General features: G+C 35.8%; 1 protein-coding gene across 3 annotated transcripts in view; it reads left to right on the plus strand.

The window, feature by feature from the left end:
- The window catches only part of Gpm6a (glycoprotein M6A), a 271,839-nt gene that overhangs the window by 125,370 nt on the left and 127,944 nt on the right, over window positions 1–18,525 (plus strand). Inside the window, exon 1 of one of the 3 annotated variants that reach the window (XM_051169674.1) lies at window positions 17,076–17,594. The exons of the other annotated variants lie outside the window; for them this stretch is intronic. Within the exon in view, the coding sequence (XP_051025631.1) occupies window positions 17,558–17,594 (37 nt within the window). The 5' untranslated portion in view covers window positions 17,076–17,557. Of the gene's footprint in view, window positions 1–17,075; window positions 17,595–18,525 lie in introns of those variants that run through there. 3 annotated transcript variants of the gene reach the window in all.

Consider the following 18,525-nt stretch of genomic DNA (forward strand, 5'->3'; position numbering starts at 1 on the left):
TATTTTTCAGCAATACTGAAAAATATTTATACTCAAGATGCACTTCTTTATAGTTAACAATGATTATAATTATACAATGTTAACATATTTTGTCACGAGCCTTTGTCTCTTCTGTTAACTGATTTCCTTCACAAGTAAAATCATACCTGACACATGAGACATAGAGTTGCATATAAAACCTAATGATAGCGCATAGCATTTTGTACGAATGTCTTAGGAAGGTTAACATAGGACAAGCATCAATATGCTCATTTTCTAAAAAAAGAAAGTAGAGAAAGGACATCTTGATTACAGTCATATAGTGAGCAAATAGTGTACATTTTTGTATAATAAAGTACCTTAAATGCTGATTTTTGCGGAAAATATTGACATTAGAACTAAGTCTAGTGTACTCTCTGTACTTTCTCTACTTCCTGTGTTGTGCATATGGCCATGGCTATTGTAATACATGTTTATTAGCGAGAAAATCAGGAATCTCTTGTCTATTGAATCCTGAGAAACTTTTTTTGGATTTCTTCTAATCTGGGGTGGGGTAGGGCAGCATACAACAGGTGTTTGAATCTCACAAGGTATTTGTTGATTTTAGTGTCTGCACTAGTAGTATTCTGTTCAGAAAGTCTTTTTCTGTGCCAATAAGTTCAAGGCTATTCTCCACTTTTTCCCTATCAGGTTCAGAGTATCTAGTTTTATGTTGAGGTTTTTGATCCATTTGGAGTTGAGGTTTGTACAGGGTGATAAGTATGGATCTAATTGCATTCTTCTACATGCAGACATCCACTTTGTCTGACACCATTTGTTGAAGATATTTTTTACTGGTGTGTATATCTGCCTTTATCAAAACTGTGTGCCCATAAGTATATGGATTTTGGTATTCCATTGATCAACACATCTGTTTTTATGTAAATAACACAAGGTTTTATTACTATCATTCTGTAATGCAGCTTGAAATTGGGGATAATTATACTTCTAGGTTTTATTTTATTACTCAGGATGATTTTAGCTATCCTGTTTAATTGGCCTTTCAAGATCTATGAAGAATTACATTGAAATTTTGGTGGGGATTTCATTGAATCTGCAGATCGTTTTTATTAAGATAGCCATGTTTACTATATTAGTTCTACAATCCATGGGCAAAGAACTTTCCATTTTCTGGTCTTCTTTAATGGCTTGAAGTTTTTATCATGCAATTCTTTCATATGTCTTTCTAGAATCACCCCAACATATTTTGTATTACTTGAGGCTACTGTGAAAGGTGCTGTTTACCTGGTCCCTTTCTCAGTCTGTTTTTCAATGTATAGTATGGCAACTGACTTTTGTGAGTTAATTTTGTACCTATCTACTTTGATGAAAGTGTTTATCAGCTGTTGGAGTTTCCAGTTGAACCTTCTAGGGTCACTTATTTATTCCATCATACCATTTACAAATAAACATAATTTGACTTCTTCCTTTCCAATTCATATTCCCTTGATCTTCTTGTGTCTTACTGCTTTAGCTAAGATTTCAAGTACTATAAGGAACATCTATTGAGAGAGTGGACAACTATGTCTTGTACCTGATTTTAGTGGAACTGCTTTGTGTCTCTCTGAGTTGATGCTGGCTATGAGCTTGCTATAAACTGCCTTTATTATGTTCAGGTATGTCTCTTGTATCCCTAACTCTCCAGACTTTTACCATGAAAGGGTTTTTGGATATTGTCAAAGGTATTTTCTGCATCAAATGAGATGGTCATGTGGTTTTGTCTTTCATTTTCTTTATGAGGTGAATTACATTTATCAATTTACATATGTTAAACCGTCCCTGCATCTCCTGGATGAAGCCTACTTGATAGTGGAGGGTGATTATTCTGATGTGTTCTTAGATTCAGTTTGCAAATATTTTTATTGAGAATTTTTGCATCTATGTTTGTAAGTGCAATTGTCTTGTAATTTTTTTTTTTTTTTTGGTTGAGTCTTTATGTGGTCTGGGTATCAAGATAATTGTGTGTTTTGAAGTGAATTGGACAATGTTTCTTATATTAATTTTGGTTTCTTTGTTTTGTTTTGCTTTGTTTTTTCAGTATAAGATCTCTCTGTATAGTCATCGCTGTTCTGAACTCACTTTGTAAACCGGGATGGTCTTGAACTCACAGAGATCCACCTGCCTCTGCCTCTGCCTCTGCCTCTGCCTCCCTGAGTGCTGGCATTACAGGAGTACACCACCCTACTGGCCTGTTCCTTCTATTTCTATTTTGTGGAATAACAGGAGTATTGGTGTTAATCTTTCTTTGAAAGTCTGGTAGAAATCTGTACTAAAACCATTTTGCTCTGGACTTTTTTTTTTTAAAGAGACTTTTAATAACTGCTTCTATTTCACTAGAGCAGTGGCTCTCAGCCTTCCTAGTGCTGTGATACTTTAATACAGTTCCTTATGTAATGGTGACCCCCCCACCAACCACAAAATTGTTTTTGTTGTTAATTCATAACTGTAACTTTGCTACTGTTGTGAATTGTAATGTAAAAATTTCTGGAGAAGCATACATAGCAACTTCCAAAACTGTGAAAACTATCCAATAGGGATGAGGCTTCCAGGTCTGTACCAGCTAGATTTCTCCATGGATTCAAGTATATGCTATCTTCTTCAGCAATAGGGTTTTAGTATGAAGGTCTGGAGGATGGCCAAGAGCATTGCCAGTAGCTCTTCATGTCTGGGGTTTATGGCACATCACTGGCCAACAACTCTAGAGGAAGAAAACCATTCTTTCCCAGCATTGGGATTTTTATTTGTTCTCGGATGTCTAGTAGGGCATTGCTACCTCATTGTAGAATAACTACATTTAGCTCTTCTAATTTATGTGTATACATGATTTTAGGAAACTTCTACAGTTTAAGTTTCCATATGACTTTTTAAAGAAAAAGGTCTTTAGTGTTAGTTATCCCTTCCATTTTCACTATTACTCAGCCTTTCCAAATTTATTCCTTCTTGTTCCACAATACCATTCTAATCCTATGTACCAGTGGCTTTCCTACCTCTCTTCCTTTGAGAACACCACTCTATGGCCTCCTTAGGTATTCCAAATAAAACAATCCATTCTAAAGATTCAAAGTTAAGATCCAAAAATTACAGAAAATGTACTGTTTCTCTTTTGCGGTGACCATTTCCACCTCATCTTTCTTAATAGTTGAACGACATTCCACTGTGGAAATATCCCACACTTTCATTAGCCATACATCGCTGTTATGTATTCAGGCTGTTTCCTTTTCTTGCTTATTGTGAATACAGCAATGATAAACATGGATGAGCCAACATCTCGCTGGGGTGTATAGGCCCATGAGTGATGGAGGTGAAACATGTGGCAGATATGCTTTCAGCTTTTTGGGGAAGCTCCACACTGACTTCTACAGTGCCTGCGTCAGTGTACAATCCCACTAGCAGCAAATAAGTGTTTCTACTTCCTCCCTTCCATGCCAGCATTTTCTGCTTTTAGTTTCCTTAACTCTTAGCCATTGTGACTGGGATGAGATTAGATCTCAAGGTAGTTTCAATTTATGGTTCCCTGATGGCTAAGCACGTTGAACAATAACAACAACAAAAACCCTAAGACATTTATTTGTATTTCATCTTTTAAGCACTCTGTTTAGTTCTATGTTTCATTAAGAAAAACCAGTTGCTTGCCATCTTTGTGTTTAACTTTTAAGCTCTTTATATATTTATAGGCTAACCTTCTGGCAGATATTCCCCATTCTATGGGCTTCCTCTTTACTCAATTCATTAATTGATATATTTTCCGCTAGAGAAATTTCTAAATTTCATGAGATCCCATTTATTAATTGTTGACTTGAGTGCATTTACTATTGGGATCTTGTTTAGAAAACTCTTTCCAATGAGTTCAGGTGTTATCCCTACCTCTGTGCTCACAGATTCAGGATAATAGGTCGTATGTTGAGGCCCTTGTTTCAGCTGAGTTCTGTGCAGAATCTTGGAAGAACTGAGGAAGCAGAATATGATCAAAATATATTGTATGAAAAATTTTAAATAAAAATTAAAGTTTATAATTGACTATGTAGTATATGTCTAAAATATAATAAATACTAATTTGTAATTTAAAATAATTTATAATTATATTCATATATAATAATACTTATTAATTTATTTGTATAGTAATATAATATAAGTATAAAATAAATATATTTATAATTATTATATTACTGTAATAATTTATAATTAGTTTATAATTGACTATGCAGTACATAATATCTAAAAAGAAAAATGTAGCTTGAAAATGTAGAAACTGAAAATGCCAGATTACGCAATATAGGAAGAGTCTATCTGAACAGAAAAAGAAAATTTATAACCACTGTTAACTTCTCAAGTCTTTGTTTTGTATTCTATCCTGTATAGATCATTTAGCTAAATATCTTATAATTGGCACATTTCAATGTTGAGATTTTCATGTATGTCTTATGACTGTGGATATGTTAAAAAGCATCATATATTGAAGATAGAAGCTAAAAAAGTCCTCTCTTAGTATCACAGAATATTTTTAATATATCATTCTGATTTATTTTCATTATCCCGTACTGCAAAACCCCATAGTGACTTTCTTGCCCATTCCTATTTTGTTGTATAAAATTCAGGAAAGCAGCAATATTTCTGATAGTATACATTTTCAGTGAAGATATGTATTAGAAATAATATTATCATACTATGCCCTATGAACATAGTACATAGTTCAAGAACTCAATGCATGACTGATAAGTTAACTACTTAAAGGTGATGCCCAAGCATAATTACCTTGGATACTACATACTTTCTTTAAAATAATTAATATAATATAAGAAGTTGTTTAATATTTCAGTTATAATCCAATGTCTTTTCAATTATAAAAGTCTGCAGATTATGGTACTAAAATGTCATTCTGGCCAAAATCCTGTGAGTTAACATCCATTCTTTCTTCAGAAAATGACTTATAAAATTTAAATTTATCACACATGATTTATACATATTTAGAAAACCTTTGAGAGCTGTACAAGATAAGTAACACCCTATATAAAATGGTAATTTATATGGTTTCTTTTCATTACTTTCAAATCTTTCAGGTTGTTAAATAGAAATATCATTTAAATATTTATATACATCATGTATTGCAGGCATTGATTAGTTAGCTTCCTGCTAAGTTTCTGTTACTGAGTCATTTCTGAATCACAGAATATAAAAGATTTCTAATGTATATTAAAATTTTTACAGTTATAGAACTTGGGAGGTCATTTGCTTTTCTAAACCCCGGGCTTACAACTTAAAAAAAAGACTTCCTGCTTTCAGATTTGTAAATAAGATAGTGAAACACAACAGGTATCTAGCATGGTCATATGGGATCCACATAAATACATAGTTATTACTAAATAATAAGAGTTAATCAGAAGGCTAAGCACCTCACAGCAAGCTCAAGCTGACTTCATGAGCTGTGAGGAAGAGACAGTGGCCTCTCATGGTTTCTCAATGATAGGCAAGGGAAATTAATACCACGCACATTAAAATATTAAATATTGAAAAGGTGTGTGATACCTGTCACGTAAGAGTTGTAGACAGATGATATTGAAATTCAGGCCGTGCAACGGAGGGAGGGATAAATCATGTCTTCCTTAACATTTGTAGTATTAAATGCTAAAAACAGCTTTGCATTTTATCTAGGACAACCGTAGTGGGATGTTTATTGGTGACTAGAGCATGCTGCTGAAAGCCATAAAGAGCTGTTGCAAGCTGATGGATTGTGCAATTGTTTCAAAACCAGGAATGGATTCAAGTGGTGCTCTGCAGGGTTCACTGGAAACTAATAGCTCAGGAGGAGCAAAGAAACTTTTCACACCAGAAATATGTGCCCTCTTTGAATTTTTCAGTGCCTTGATCTTCCTGAAGTTATGATCTATCAAATGTCTATCTAAGTAGACTATATATTTCATCACCAGGAAAAGTTTCTTTGGAAGATACAGAGAATGTTTTCTAGCTGTTTCTAGAACGTTCAGGATTTGGGCACGTGAGTTCTCCACTCAGTGCAGAATAGATGACAGTGGCTGAAAAGTAGCAATCTTGCAAATATATCAGACATGAGAATCAGTTGGATAGGGTTTGTTTCTCTCAAAAGTCCAAGTTTTCAGCTTAGTCTCCACAATAGTTGGCAGTGTGTGTGTGTGTGTTGTTGTTGTTGTTGAAAATTTGACAGGTGGAACTTAAGGGAAAAAGTAATTAGGTCTTGATGAAACTATCCTTAGAATGAGTCTGCATTTTAGGAGTGGGTTAGATCTTGAAGGACTGAAATTCTTTCAAAATTTTTTATTAAGTATTTTTTCAGTATTTTTTATTAATTTATTCATATTACATCTCAATGCTTATCCCATCCCTTGTATCCTCCCATTCTTCCCTCCCTCCTATTTTCCCCTTACTCCCCTCCCCTATGACTGTTCCTGAGGGGAATTTCCTCCCCCTGTATATGCTCATAGGGTATCAAGTCTCTTCTTGGTAGCCTGCTATCCTTCCTCTGAGTGCCACCAGGTCTCCCCATCCAGGGGACATGGTCAAATATGAGACACCAGAGTATGTGTGAAAGTCAGTCCCCACTCTCCACTCAACTGTAGAGAATGTCCTGTCCATTGGCTAGATCTGGGTAGGGGTTCAAAGTTTACGGCCTGTATTGTCCTTGGCTGGTGCCATAGTTTGAGCGGGACCCCTGTGCCCAAATCTGCCTATCATAATGTTCTTCTTGTAGGTTTCTAGGATCCTCTGGATCCTTCAACTTTGCTATTCTCCCATGCTATTTTTTAACGTATACATTTTTATTTTTACATATATACACAATAAACTACCTATAGTAAGAAGAACCATGACACAACCAGGAATTATATAAGATTTCTAATGTATATTAAAATTCTTATAGTTATAGTACTTGGGAGGTCATTTGCTTTTCTAAACCCCGGGCTTATAACTAAAAAAGAAAGTGGTTTGACTATTTGTATTTATTTGGCAACCTTGAAGAAAACATCTTTCTTATCTTGGTGCATCTAAAATTCTGAATGTGAACCAATATCTATCATATCTTGTCATTATCAACTTAAAACTTTAATCATTTCCCCCTGGTGGGGCGGCCTTGTCAGGCTACAGAGGAAGAGGTTACAGGTAGTACAGATGAGACTTGATAAATTGATAAGGATCGAAATTCTTAACAACAGCAGATTGTTACAAAGCTAGCCTGTTTGGTCTTTCTAGACCTACTTCTTGAGGCTCCTACGTCTGCTGCCATCGTGTGCTGCCCTTTGCGTCGCTGTGCGGAAGTATCTGACTCTGCTCAGAAGTGGCCCCCAGAGATTTCTAGTTTAACTCCTATGTACTTGCAAACACACACACACACACACACACACACACACACACACACACACACACACAAACATAGTTTCTTATTGTTAGCCTTAGATATTTTGTTAGGAAAACATGAAATGGAGATTATACATACACATATATATGTAAATGAAAAATGTGTGACACATGAATAAGAAAATAGTATTTAAAAACACATGTCTCTCAGGAGTAGGGACTGTTCCTTCACTCTGTCCTTTGGAAAACATCCATTGCTTGCTGTTGATTGAGTTAGAAGTTCAGATGTGGCCACAGAGGACAAATTGGAGGATGCGAAAAGTTCCTAATTTGTCAAGCACACTTCAGCACACATCTTCATTCACAAAAGGGACTAGCTGTCTATTGTACAAGACAAAATATCAAAATGTGCATGGTAAAGCTAAGAGACTTAATTTTGCTCATTAGTTCTTCTGAATCATGCAGTGTTGACAGCTTCGTGCAGGCTCTCTTCTTACCATCTGTATGTAATCTAATACCTAAGGAGATCCAAAATCACTACTCAGAAATTCAGAGGATTTGACAGACTTTCTTCTTTTTATATTTATTCTGTCTTTATCCATTCTATTTTCCCCCCTTTTCTCTTCTCTGCCCCCCCTGCACCCTGTTTCTCTTGTTTCCTCCCTTTTCCTTCCCCTCTTTCCCTGCTTCTCTCCCTCCTCAATCCACTCTCTCTTCCTCTTCCTTGTCCCCCCACCTCCTTTGTTTTTCTTTTCTCATTTCTCTTTCTCCTCCTATACCAACCCCTCTCTCTCTGTCCTTCTATTTTCCTCTTCCTTCCTCTTTGGATTATGTGATAGATGAGTTACTTATACATGGTTTTCATATGCGTTTTTCAATAGATGTGTAAGGTCAGGATCTTTAAACCACTAAACTATGATTAGAGTGAACGAAGCAAGACTTCATTCATTTGTCAGATGAGCTATAATCTTTCTCTATTGCCACGAGTGTAACATTAACGCTTTACCAGAAATGATGACGTGCTTGCATAAGATGCCTAATGATTGGGTAGTTTAAACAATGAGTGACTAATCTTCTTGCATGAATATTACAAAGGCTAAAGTTCAACTTAAATTCCATTCACCACTTGTGTAGCCTTGAGGAAGTTCCTTAAAGATTAAAAACCTTTAATTACTTACATGGCAAAAGCTGGTGTTAAAATTTTCAAGTATATTACAAAATGCTTTTTAATATAAGCCCAATGCTTAGATTATATGTGTTTAGTAGCAACAAACTTATTGTTATCACTTTGATTAAGCTGGTAATATTACATTAAGTCACTTAAATGGCATGGAAAGACTGAAAAAAATGACCTTGCTTTTTATATATTAAAAAAAATCACTTTTATTACTTTAAAGGACTCTGTTCTGAATTTCTGTCATATATATGTATATGGTTAATGTGTAAATATAGACTGAGGCTTATATATTGTTCTTCTATCATTTTGTTACAACATTTCATTTGTTGGTGATTTATACAACGTTAATTGTTGTATAGTATTTTTTGACTGTACTAAAATTGTATAACTGATAATCTTCTCCTGGGAATTCTTTGCTCAAACCCAAAGTGATGATAGTTTACAAAGTCATCCTACATTATGTATAATAACTCTGCTATAATTTAGCAAATTTTATAATAATTGAATCCCATAACATGATTGAGATAGAAATTTATATTAATGGTTACAATACATATTCCCAAATTATTATTAAACACTATATAGTACAGCAACCCATAGAATCATTTCTTTAAAAATCAATAGGCAATAAAGTATCACATGGATAGCAGGGTGCACAATAAGACAAAGAAAATAAATACAAAATTATCAGGTATAAACTACTTTTCAATTTTAATATGTGATTGACTGTACAGAAATGCTTAGATATAGACATCACTACAATATGTGTTTAACAAATATATTTCTACCAAGATCAACTGAAATATTTCATTTCATCAAAACAGTGGGAAATTTAATATAAAAATATTAATAGGAAATTTCAAAATGTTTGGGAAGATAAGTAAAAACAGATACAAAAGAATATTATAAAATATCTTTAAAATATACAAGTCTAATATCTATGAAAATGATCAAATAGCTACTAAATGTGATTTATCTGTATAATAATGTCCATCACATCTCAATAAATCTATGATATTGACATTAAATTAACTAATACAATTTTCTGTCATTCTTATGTTTAAAACACATTTCTAGAATGTACATGAATTATTAAAAGGTAAGATTAAGGAAATTGTGGTCTATTAGGAATGGGCAATGATGGAGACTTGTCCTTTCATATAGAATTTTATAGCTAGATTATTTAAAAATGTTATCATCAGAAATAATGAATGAACCAATGAAAGAGAAAAGAGAAATCAGAATGTGACCTGTGCATCTTTGGGTGGAAGATGGTCACAGATGGTATAGGGAACTGGTTTACAGAGTGAATTACTTAGTAAATAGTTTGAAATTATGATCTTCATAAAAATTATATACACTCAATATATAAATATTTTCATTTATAAAATAAAGAGAGCAAAGCATAAGCCACTGCTTATGAAACAAGATATCTTTTTGGCATAATTACTTTAAAGTCAGTGTTTATCAGTTGTATAAAATCATATTTTCATTGAAACATTTTTCATACATTTTTCTTATTTGTTGTTCTACTGATGTGAAGAGACACCACTGTTCCCTTAAAACAGCAAGCATTTAATCGAGGCCTTGCTTCCAGCTTTAGAGGGTTAGTCCGTGATCATCACTGTGGGAAGCAGATAGGTGGCACTGTAGCAGTAGCTGAGAGCATTATGTCCTCATCCACAGGCTGCAGAGGGGGAGGGAGGGAAAGAGGGAGGGGAAGCAGGAGGGAGGGAGAGAGAGGAGGGAAGGGAGAGAGGGAAAGAGTAGAGGAAGGAGAGTAGAGAGAGATGGAGAGAGTGAGAGAGAAGAGAAGGGGAGGATAGGGAGGAGAGAGGGAGAAAAGGAGGGGGGCAGGTGTCATGGCATGGGCTTTTGGAACCTCAAAGTCTACTCCCAGTGACAAACCTCCTCCAGCAAGGCCACATCTCCTAATCCTTCCCAAAGCATTTCCACTCCTTGGTGACTGAACATTCAACTATAGATGCCGAAGGAACCGCACACTGTTATCAATTTTAAGCACCTTTGTTCCTCATCTGTCCTCTGTCCCACTCACCGTTCTTCTTCATCCATAATAGCACCAGCCATCTATTTTGTCTTCTTTATAATCTATAATCTGTCTGTGAGAGAAAACGTACCATATTTGTCTTTTGGGGTTTATCTTCTTTTAACTCACTTGATAATATCCAGTTCTATTTATTTCCTTACAGAAAAGTTAGATTTTACCCTCGGTAGGTTTCTGCTATATTTCAGAAATTGCAGAGTTGCCAAAGGAAGTTGTTTTTTCAGCATTTGAAGACAGATACAATAGAAACTATATTTAGAATTTGTGTCAACTTTTTAGTTGTATAATACATTCATACTGACAAGCGATTCTATTTTAAAAGGAGATATTTGGGCTGAAGAGCGCAGTCCTTGAATTGCTCTTCTTTTAATCAGTGCTTATGAAATTATAGCTTTCCCACTGTATAGGAATCATGTCAAACAACCATTTCTGTGTCCTTTTTGTTTTTCTGCTTAGTCTGTGAAATATATATTTTGTTACTCTGCCATCAACACTGCAAATTGATGTTTGTTACATACAAACATGACACCCCCTGTGAATTTCCGTGGGTTATATTCAAATTCCAAAATATTTTTAAAGAGGCTGAAATTTTTGAGAAAGTGTACTTTAATTCATTAAGTGCATTCATTCACTGATTCATTATCATTCATCCATCCCTTCCTATGTATCGAATGCTTACTATATTCTTAGGTAGTGGGTATTATAACATGGACATCCTGCTCCTTACAGGCCAGAAGTGTCAACTATAGATGCAAAATAAAGTCTTTAAAAAATGACACTGCAGAAGCATATATGACCTGTGAAGACTAAAGGGTACCTTTGCTGTAAGTCAAGAAAGCTTTTCCTGGGGATCACATTTCAGCTTAGATGTAAGATATAAGCAATTCTGGAGACATGGCATTACTAGAGAAAAGCATTTTAGGTAGAAATAGTAGTAAAATTGTGAGAAATTAGGAAGTGCTTAAATGAAGGAATGGGGGGATTTGCTGGAGATGTAGATTTCTACCAGTTCCATTTTCCCAGTAAAGCAGGAGGTTGGATTCATCCTAAGAACACTGGGAAACACGTGGCCAGCTGTGAATTGGCTATATTATTGTTTTCACTGAATTTGTGGTTAAGTCCATTAAAATGCAGCATTAATACATTTGAGAGACAATATCTTGGTGTGAAAGTACCTAACAGACCAGTAATAACAAGGGAACAGTATGCTACATGACTTAGGTAATTTTCTTTTTCATTTCCTTTTATTTCTGGCCTCATTATTTTTTTTTTTACATTACTTTATATGCATGCCCTTTTCATTCATTTTTTCCTCTTGTTAAATCGAATTTTTTGTCATGCAATATATTCTGTTAAAGGTAATTTCTCACGGGCAAATACTAATGTGTTTCCGATCATCTCATGTTTAGATTAAAGTCTTCTAAGGCACAGGCTATATCTCATGAATATTCATCTTTTTTATTCCTTTCGGAAAAACTAAGATCAAAATTCATCTTAGAACTAGGATTTTCAGTACAAGCCTCCAGGAAGCTTTGGGAGACGGTTCCTAATGAACAATAAGGAAGGGATCCCCAAGTGCCGAGATGGTAGTGTACTTTCTGTGGTCAGAAGTGTATTACTACTTCTGAACTTTTTTTTTTCATATTCAATTTGAAAAGTCTAGAATAACTTTCCCCCTCTTCTTTCTACCTACCTCCTTCCTGGATAACATTATTATCTTTGGTAGAAAGTCCTCTAGCAAATCACTGTTAAATCACCTCAAACAGAATCTTCTAGGAGATGATAAAACTTACCTAAAGACTTCCCAAATTGGCTACCCAATATCCAGTGGTTAGCTCTGCAATATAGTGCACATAACCAAGAAGCATAAACACTTTACACACTTCTATTTCTTTTGAAATGTTTCATAGTTAGACAGAGCATCATCTCATGAATGAAATATTTTCTTTTTTTTTAAATTTTTTTATTAATTTATTCTTGTTACATCTCAATGGTTATCCCATCCCTTGTATCCTCCCATTCTTCCCTCCCTCCCATTTTCTCCTTATTCCCCTCCCCTATGACTGTTCCTGAGGGGGACTTCCTCCCCCTGTATATGCTCATAGGGTATCAAGTCTCTTCTTGGTAACCTGCTGTCCTTCCTCTGAGTGCCACCTATTTTCATTGGCACTATTTTGAAAAAATAAATAGAACCCAAAGTAACTGCTACTTTAAAGTAGAGATTAAAAAAAAAAAAAGTAGAGATTAAAGAGCCTGGCTTGGTGGTACACACCTGTAATCCTTAAACTCCAGAGGTTAGAGGTGGGTGGATCTTGAAATCCAAGGCCAGCCTGGTCTACAAAGCAAGTCCAGGACAGCCAGGACTATATGGAGAAATCCTGTCTTGAAAAACAAATCAAATAAAAAAAAAAGTAGAGGTTGAAAATAAAAGCTACATTACCATTTGACTCTTTCTGCTTCTGGGGTTAACTCACTCATTATGATCATTTCTAGTTCAATCCATTTGTCCACAAATTTCGGGAATTTCTTTGCTTTTAATAGCTGAGTACATTTCCATAGTGTAAATGTATAACAGTTTCTTTATTCATTCTCTACTGAGGGACACTTAGGCTGTATCCATGTTCTGGCTATTATGGTTAAAGCTGCTATGAACATGGTTGAACATATGTCCCTGTTGTGTGGTGGAACATTATCTGGGTATATTCCAAGGAGTGGAATAGCTGGACCCTAGAAACCTACAAAAAGAACATTATGACTAGCAGATTTGGGCCCAGGGGTCCTGCTCAAACTATGGCACCAGGCAAGGACAATATGTGCAGTAAACTTTGAACCCTTACCTAGATGTAGCCAATGGCCAGGACATGCTCCATAGTTGAGTGGAGAATGTGGGCTGACTTTCACACGAACTCTGGTGCCCCATATTTGACTACTTCCCCTGGATGGGGAGGCCTGATGGCACTCAGGGGAAGGATAGCAGGCTACCAAGAAGAGACTTGATACTCTATAAGCATATACAGGGGGAAGAGGTCTTCCTCAGTCACAGTCATAGGGGAGGGGAGTAAGGGGAAAGTAGGAGGAAGGGAGGAATGGGAGGATACAAGGGATGGGATAACAATTGAGGTGTAATATAAATAAATTAATAAAATAGTAAAAAAGAAAATAAAAGCTGTATTGGTTCATATAATCATATCTCCCTTATATCTTATTGTGCTCTGACTCAGAAACCATGAACATTTTTTTTCTTTCATTCTTTTTGCATTTGTTTTGGAGTAACTGATGTATTGTTTAATCTATACTTGTTTATGATAATATAGTTGAATATAAATATAAGTACATTATATAATTGAGGAATATACATACAGGTGTTAGTATGTATTAAAGGGAGGTGCATCTAAACTAAAGTTAGGAAAAAATGAGGGGGAGTTATCATGATTTTAGACTAAGTAACTAAGGTGTCCTTTATCTTGTATGGAAAAAGATATATGTCATAAATATGTCTCAGATAATATTTCAAAGAATAATAATTTTTAAAATAAATTATCATAATTTTTAGATGTTCATTTATATACTTAAAATACTAAAAGTGTGATCGAGGGGGACCTCCTCCCCCACTATATGGTCATAGGCTGTCAAGTCTCATCTTGGTAGCCTACTTATTTTTTCTTTGATAAGGATACAAAAAGGGGATAACACTCTAGTTGTAATCTGAATAAATTAATTAAGTAAAAATAAAGATAAAAACTACTAAAAGTAGAGTCAGGGAAAATGCAATTTGTATAATTGAAAGAATATTTGATGAGGCACAAAAACATCATAACTTGTAGATTTGTTGAGTGTCTTAGTTACTTTTGTATTGCTTTGTGAAAACACAAGACACTTTATAAAAGAACGCATTCAATTTCAGACATATGGTTCCAGATTGCCAGAGTCAAGAACAGTCACAGTGGGCACTGTGGCAGCACACAAGCAGGCATGGTCTGGAGCCGAAACTGAGAGCTTACACCTTGATAGGCAAGCATGAGACAGGGAGAGATAATGGGGATTTATGCGGGCTTTTGAACCTTCAAAGCCTGCCCTCATTGGAGAACTTCCACCTACAAGGCCACACCTCCAATTCTTCCCAAAGAGTTCCACCATTTTGGGGCCAAGCATTCGGATATATGTTCCCATGGATACCATTCTAATTTAAACCACCACAATGGGGATACAGAGGTAAAATCATTAGAAGTTACTAAGGTTAACATGTTCTGTTTAGAATTCATAAAGTTAACTTTCTATAAGGTTTCATTATGAACTACTTTTCACATACTTTGATGTTTAAGGGTTTTTAACTTCAAATGACAAAAGATTTTTACAAATGATCCTAAAATATATCGACCAACCCCAACTGTCAAATGGGAAAAGGATGATTGGGAATTTGTGTTCAGTGGGTACAAATCTTCACTTTGGGGAAATTGAAAAGTTCCAGAGAGAGATGGTAGAAACAATGCTAGATAAACATCAGTGTGCTGAAAAACCACAAGAGTGTAGACTTCAAAATGGCTCAGCATTGTGTATGTATCAACTAGTGAGTCTTAGCTTGCTTACAGGTTATTGATGTAAGAATAATCCAGGTACGTATGTGTTTCTTCTCATCAATTTGGAAGAATTCTATTATCATCAACATGATAGGATGCCCTGTGTGTTTTAAACACAAGTATGAGAGGTTTTGTGTTATGAAGAAAACCATTCTGATGAAAAATTGGTGATTATACAAATGTATTATTCCCTTACAGTTTCCAGAAAAAGAAGTTGTAGTCATCTCTCTATTGATCTTGCCCAGAAAATATTTTTAAAAGACATTTTCTACTTCTTTCTCTTTAATTCTTTTCTATTTTTTCTCTATGTGCATGGTAAAATAAAAGAGATATGAACTGGCAGTTGCTTTTTAAAAGAACACTGAAGACACCTGTGATGGACTGGAGTAGAAAGGTAGAACAGTTTTTAAAATCAGAACACAAGACAAAGAATCAGCTGATGATGTGGGCTCTTTGCATTTCTTCTTTCTGGATATGGCTTGGGTAGCAGATGTATTTCCCAACATTCAGGGGTAAAACATTTCAAGTGCATAGAGAGATTATAAAATACTGTAAAATATAAGATGGTGTTATCATTTGGTGAGTGCTGCTGCTAATAATTGCCCACACTGATGTTTTCTGTGTCATAAGATGAATAAAGTAGATAAACAAGAGTGGGGGCTCCATCCTCTTCTGACTGGTGCCAAGATCCATCAGCGCAGAGACGAGTTGAAACAGAGAGAGTGCTGTGTTTTCGCTTCTTGATTTCCCTTATGGCTTCTCGCTCAATCTGTCCTGAACAAGCAACTGGCTCAAAAATCTTTGAACGCAGATATATATATTCAGAGAGAGGACTAGAGGGTTGTTTTTTTTTTTCAATCACACTTAGGTTAGAATTAAACTCATCTGACCCAAACAATAGAAATAACAACTGATTATTAGAGAGAAGTAGACCTTCATTTATGTAAATAAACTCAAATGTTGCTCAATCATTTTCCTTGAAATAACTGTTCTTATAATTGAGAGGGTGCAGTGCAATATGCTGCTGGCAAAAAAGCCTTAAAACCCACATGAAATTTTTCCTGTAACACAAGCGTATGGTAAGGGTAGTGAGGATATACAGTTTTCCATTAAGGGCAAGAGTTTATTCATCTCTGTGTGTGTCTCCACACGCTTGTTTCTCTTGCAATGAGCATAGGCAAAAGAGTCAGTCCTCCTTTAGAGCTACAGGCAAGAGAGTCTTCCTATAGAGCTGACCCAGCCTTGGCAGTGTTTGCTTTCCTCCTGTACCTTTTGTGAAGTAGTGAGACGCTGGTTGTGTTCTGTCACTCAGTAGGTTGAGCCCGATCGCTAATTTATTGCCAGACTGCAGCATTGTGATATGCATTCCAAATCAGAGTGCACATTCCCATTGCAAAAGGCTCTCCTGTTGTTCCTTACCTAGACTCTTCCTCGTTCTTTTTTGTCGCCCCCGTTCTCCAATAATTACCCTTATAATTTCTCCTCTCACAAGATTCCCACTTGGAATCAGCAGCTTCTGTGGACTAAACTAATAATAATCTACAAAAACACCGAATAGATTATTTTTTTCTCGTTTCTTTAAAAGTCCTACGTCACCAAATAAAATACTTTCTAAAACAAAAGGTTCATACTTATTCCTTTGAAAACCATGTTTTTATTTCTCCTTGATTCTGAAAGGTGTGAACTTAAAGGTCCTATCTTAACAATAACCTTTAACAGACCAGCCTCGAGATAGTCTAATTGCATCCCTCCTTGGCACCTTTAAATCAAATTAACTAGACACTTCGTGAGGAGGTAAAAGGAAAGGGCATTTTTGTAATGAAATCTGACTGGGTGAGAAAAAAAAAAAACTACTGCAGCAGAAAGACACGACGAGAATCTGGGCTTTCCCACTGTGGTAGAAGGGGGGGGGGGAATTATGGGTTGGTGGTCCGCTTCACGCTAGGAGGACACCCCTCCATCTGTTCACAGTTCAGCCTGCTTCCAATTTAAAGCTGAGATTTCAACACAAACCTCAATTTCTTTCCCCCATTTTAAATGCAAAGCAAGGCTTGTGAATCCTAGTGTCTCTGCTCCTAGAATTCAGACCACTTTCCACTCCCCCCTCCCAAAATTATCCGGGTGTTTGTTTGAATACCTGCTTGCTGTGGCACACAATGGGCAGCTTTGAGAAGAAAAATTGATAATCTTCACGGAAGAGTAATTTGAATGAAATTACACTTGACAGCCAGTCTCCAAACAAACAAGAGGCGCGAGGGAGCCTCAGCTAAGCTCCAAGGACTTGCCCCAGCCACTGCTGCTGGAGCTGCCCAGGGAAAAAAGAGCACCTGCTTTTTCAACATCTAATTGAGCTTTTGACTAATTCCGGACGCCAGATTCTCCCGAAAAAAGCTAGCCATGGAAGAGAATATGGAAGAAGGACAGACACAAAAAGGTACTGTGCTTTAAAGGGGTTTATTTGTAACAGGGATTATTTTGCGCTTTCCTTCTTTGCTTTAGACACTTGCCAGAAAGGCTGATGAGTCTTTCTCGCTCAGAAGGCATTTTCCCCTTCCTTTTCCTCTGCTCCTCACTTGATGAAGTGTCTGTTGCGATCGTTGTTGTCATTTGAAAATCTTCCATGTATAAGTATCTAAATGCATATTCAGGTATGAATGATAAGAGCAGCACGGTGCCGTAAACTATTCTTTAGTCTAGGCTTTGTCAGACTTCGTTTATTTCGCGTTTTTATCGTTGTCGAGCTCAGTTCCAAAATTCCAGATTTGAGCCACAAACACAATTGGTGCACAAGTTGCAGTTAAAAATTTGATGATGTAACCATTATCAATACCTTAGCACAGCCATCTGATAGAACAAAGAGCAACAGCATTTCGTATAATTTGGTTGGGAGTCATTTAATTTATTTCCTTTTCACAGATGCAGTGTTGTTTTAATTTTTAAAAAGGAGCAAAAGTTTATGGATTTTTGTGGTATTTAGTGATATTAGTTATTCCTTTCTTGTGTGGCTGACTATAATCAACGTATGGCTCATAGCATGTTAAATTTCAGACGCACTTTGAAAGCTTTATGGTCATATCTGGCTATATGTGGCAATTTTTAAAAATTAAAATTGGTCAAATGCTGCCCATTTCAAATGATTCAAACAATCTTAGGGATTTTTTTTTTTTTTTTTATACATCATGCAGGGCTTCAGAGGAAGTTGGTTTCCCCCAGCAGAGGCAGCATTTGCCCTCATGTCTGTGCCCAGGCTTATGTAATATTAGAAAGAACACTCTTTTGTACTTTAAGATTAAAAGAGTCAAACTACATAATACACATAAAGAAATAGCTAAGAGAATTACTGGAAAAGATACGTTTTCAAGAAT

The sequence above is a fragment of the Acomys russatus genome, chromosome 27, assembly GCF_903995435.1.
Source record: "Acomys russatus chromosome 27, mAcoRus1.1, whole genome shotgun sequence".
NCBI lineage: Eukaryota > Metazoa > Chordata > Mammalia > Rodentia > Muridae > Acomys > Acomys russatus.